At 45.6% G+C, this 3,902-nt stretch overlaps 1 protein-coding gene across 1 annotated transcript; it reads left to right on the top strand.

Moving 5' to 3' along the window:
- The first annotated feature begins 1,201 nt into the window (after positions 1-1,201).
- On the top strand, positions 1,202-3,214 carry DPH3 (diphthamide biosynthesis 3). The gene is made up of 3 exons (XM_062602079.1): positions 1,202-1,344; positions 1,469-1,543; positions 1,976-3,214. Exons 1-3 carry the CDS (start codon positions 1,237-1,239, stop codon positions 2,039-2,041), a joined length of 249 nt encoding a protein of 82 aa, XP_062458063.1. The 5' UTR covers positions 1,202-1,236; the 3' UTR covers positions 2,042-3,214.
- The last annotated feature ends 688 nt before the right edge of the window (positions 3,215-3,902 follow it).

Genomic DNA, 3,902 nt, shown 5'->3' with positions numbered 1-3,902 from the left:
CGTAACACTAAAAACAAAATGTCAGACTTACTTTACTGTAGCAGCTACAACTCTGAAGTCAAACCTGAAAGATCCTATTGATACAGGCTATTTTAAGAGTGAGACTCTACCATAAATTAAAATAACTCTGGAACAGTAGTTCAAGATACTTGTTCCATTTACATTATCATCAATTACGCTCCAATCCTCAAAGTCACAATAAAAATTAGTTGTAATTTTTCCTCTGCAAGTAATACATTCCAAAATCTCTTTTAATAAATCCTGGTTCTCCTTTGCCATACATGAGTCATGCCTTTAAAGAGCATGAACTGCCTCACCCCCATATCACCTCTGCAACCTTCTCCGCTCATCCATCCCCTCAGCACTTCCCTGCCCTTCAAGCACAGTGCTTCGGCCTCCCAAGCTCCTGTCCAGAGGGATGTTCTCCCTTTAATTTTTATTCTCTTCTTACCCAAGTCCTTACAGAAATAGCCACTCTAAATACTCCCTTTCTTCCTTTCCTCCACAGACAGAAATGGGCGCTGCGTTTGTATATGACTTTTCTCCTCACGTAAAATCAAGCAATTCACTCATGCTCCTTATCCTCTGACCCACTGGCCCTGAGTTAGTATCGCTTGAGATGTAGAACTGCATCTCTTCTTTCGGTCAGTCCTACGTCAGTATTATCTGAAGGGAGAGAGCTACTTTTAGTTAACCTGTGCCACACCAAAGAGAAAATTACTACATAAACTACAGCCAAGCGAGTGCTGAGGGGGAAGCAAGCACGCTTAAGCAAGCAGGATAGGGAATCTTTCACCAGGAGCACGCACCCCTCTGGACAGGTCACCACCGAGAGCAGCTTTTCCCCTTGACAAGGTCGCGGCCGTCCTGACAAGGACTGCTGCCGCCCCGCCTCAGCTACCACAGAACCCCGCTCTGCGCCTCCCGGACGAGGAGCAGGCAAGGCCGTGCAGGGGAGGGCACCTGTCGGGAAGCGGCTGCAGCGCTTCCAGAGGCCGCACAGCGCGTCCGGCCCTGGCACCCGAACAGACCAAGAAGGGTCCCACAGCCGAGCCGAGCCGAGCCGAGCCGAGCCGAGCCGAGCCGAGCCGAGCCGAGCCGAACGGACCCCCAACCTCCGCCGCGGGACCCCTGCCCGCCGCCGCATCACGTGACGCCGGTCTCTCGCCCCTCCCCTCGCCGTCCCGGCCGCAGCCGCGCCGCTTCCGGCGCGCCTCACCCGCCGCCGCGGCCGCCATGTCGGTGTTCCACGATGAGGTGGAGATTGAGGACTTCGAGTACGATGAGGAGACCGAGACCTACAGCTACCCGTGCCCCTGCGGGGACCGCTTCCTCATCACGCGGGTAATGGTGGCCGCGTAGGGACGCGGGAGGCGGCGGGGGGAGGGATGGAGCAGTGTTAGGCCGCGGGGCCCGTGGGTCTGTGAGCAGGCATGGTCCGGTGACTGCCGTCCCGGGGGTTTTGCAGGAGGACCTGGAGAACGGCGAGGACGTGGCCACCTGCCCCAGCTGCTCCCTGATCCTGCGCGTCATTTACGATCAGGTGGGTGCCGGACGGGGGTTGCTGGGCGCGGGGCGGCCTGCTTCCCTGGCGCCGGGCCTGCCAAGCCGGGCTCCGGCTCGCTGTCCTCTGAAGAAAGCGCGACAGCAGGTTTGAGAAGCGCCTGGTACACACTGAATAGGGTTGTGGGAGCATGGGGCGGAAAACAGGCAAAACAATCTCTGCGGTTCTAAGAGCTATCTGTGACCCTAGCATAGATGTATTTATGACCCTGTCATGTAGCCTTGTACTTGTGAACCTGTCAGGTTGCTTTTCATACCTAGTGGGCATGCTGTGGCTTTTTATGTTTTGGGAGACAAATTTATAGCAGTTATACCCAGGCTAGAAAGCAGAATCGGTGTCTGGTGTTTTCTGTGGGGGAGAGGAGCTCCAGAAATAATGAAAATCAGCTAAAACTTTATTTGCTGTCTTTAGGAGCAGTTCATGCGTGATGAAGTCATTGCAGAACCTCTGCCAAACAAGGAATTGATAAAGTGCTGATGGACATCATGAACTGTTACTGCTTTAGCATAAGAAAGTATCGGGACGGCAACTGCAGAAAGAGACATGGTTTTCCTCCTGGAAGTGCTCGCTGCTGTAAAATACAAGTGCAATAACTGTCTGTCTTCATAATTTGAATAAGAATGTTTTGGGACATAAAGCACGTGAATGGCTTCTGTTCAAAGGGGTTTTACATTTTAAAAATATATGAGCTGCCATATGTATTCCAGAATACTTGAGGATTATGATTGAATTATGACAGCAAGTCAATGCATAGAAGTGTGTGGGGTTGTGAAATTATGACATTTGTCTAGCATGGCTTCTTAGCCTGTGGATAAAAGAAGGCTTTGGGCATGTAGCAGTATGAAATGGCACAGAGAGCTGAAAAATATTGGGAAACAAAATTTAAAAGTCCAGAGGATGTGATGCCACTTTGACATAGTGTGGCATCACCCAGGGTGCGGGCTGATACTTAAACTCAGAGTGGACAGAAATTTACCCATGTTTTCTCAACAACTTTGTGATTTGACTTGCAGCAGATATAAACTGGACTGCAGTTCTTTGTGCCATTTGTAGTAGTGCGTTTACTGAATTCCTCAGCCTTCCTTTGTGAGGTTCTGTGACTTCCTGGCTAGGAGATGCATGCATTTCTCATAACTGATAAAAATAATTTTTTAAGGTAAAAAGGAGTTGGAAGTATATACTCAAAAGTACATTAACACCAAGACTACTTCAAGCCACTGCACTTAAGTATTTATTTAAAATTGTGGTCATTCATGTGTTTTAGTAGGATTTGACATCTGTGAAGTTAAATTTGGGGAAAAATACTTGTGCAGCATTTATACAGTTATTTTTGCTTCAGGCAATAACATTAAGCAAATCTTACTAATTTCTTGTGTTTAACTATTTGGTTCTTCCAACATTCTGTGAATGTTGAAGATGAACAGTCAATTTTTTTATTTATTTTTTAAAGGTGGGGAAGAAAACAAAAACAAAACTGCACCCTTCAGGTAGAGGTGCACAACCCAAAGTGTTTTCATGCTTAAACCAGGAGGTGGCACTCGCGTTGCTTTGATCTGCTTCAAAAAACCCCAAACAACTGTGGTACTTTGGTTAGCTATCTTTTATCAAATATTTATTTTGTCTATTTAAATAAAGATATTTAAGACTACACCAGTCCTTATAATGGGCCATTGCTTATTGTGCTTGTGCACCAGCCACAGTGATTTCCAGAGGTGTTGAATTGCTGCTGTGGTAATGATTCATAGATTCTGTGAGTCTGTGATACTGGAATTTCTTCAGCTTAGTTAAGAAAGTGTTTCAGTTTATTAAGAGATGCTATAAAGAAAATTTACAGGAACCCTATTTAATCTCTGTTCACATTTCTATTGCATGAATATAGTAAGGATTTTTGCACAAGTATTCTACATAAAACTGAGTAAGTTTCAAATGGGACATCAGGGAATGTCTGACATAACTACATCAAAATAAATTGCAAGGTGTAGTATCTCCAAAGGTGCATGGATTTTACAGAAGTAATTTGACTGCATTTAATGTTTATAATGAAGATTAAGGCATTGTCATAAAGACCTATGAAACTTGCACAGAGATTTATTTATACACCATAAGGTTGGATTCCCACCTGCTTTTAAAAAGTGTTTATCAATTGAATTTTATTTGGCATGTGCTAATGAAAGCTTTGAAGTGATTCTCTGTAGTGTTCCCCACTCGTCTAAAATACAGGGAATGACTTTTTAAAGATTAATTTTGGCAAAATTAATTACTTCAGATCATCAGTTGGGACTGTCAGTGCTGAAGGTTTCATGGTAAACATACTCTTACCAAGTAGGAGTAGGATCCA

Source organism: Pezoporus occidentalis, unplaced genomic scaffold (assembly GCF_034315485.1).
Source record: "Pezoporus occidentalis ecotype Australia unplaced genomic scaffold, CSIRO_AGI_Poc_V1 ctg75, whole genome shotgun sequence".
NCBI classification, from domain to species: Eukaryota; Metazoa; Chordata; class Aves; order Psittaciformes; family Psittacidae; genus Pezoporus; species Pezoporus occidentalis.
Note: the sequence above shows the minus strand (reverse complement) of the source record. Positions and strands in the feature narration are given on the sequence as shown.

Coding starts and splice junctions, on each gene's coding strand:
- DPH3 (XM_062602079.1), top strand. CDS start 1,237: ATGTCGGTGTTCCACGATGAGGTGGAGATTGAGGACTTCGAGTACGAT. Junction 1,345..1,468: donor ACCGCTTCCTCATCACGCGG/GTAATGGTGGCC, acceptor GGGGTTTTGCAG/GAGGACCTGGAGAACGGCGA. Junction 1,544..1,975: donor TGCGCGTCATTTACGATCAG/GTGGGTGCCGGA, acceptor TGCTGTCTTTAG/GAGCAGTTCATGCGTGATGA.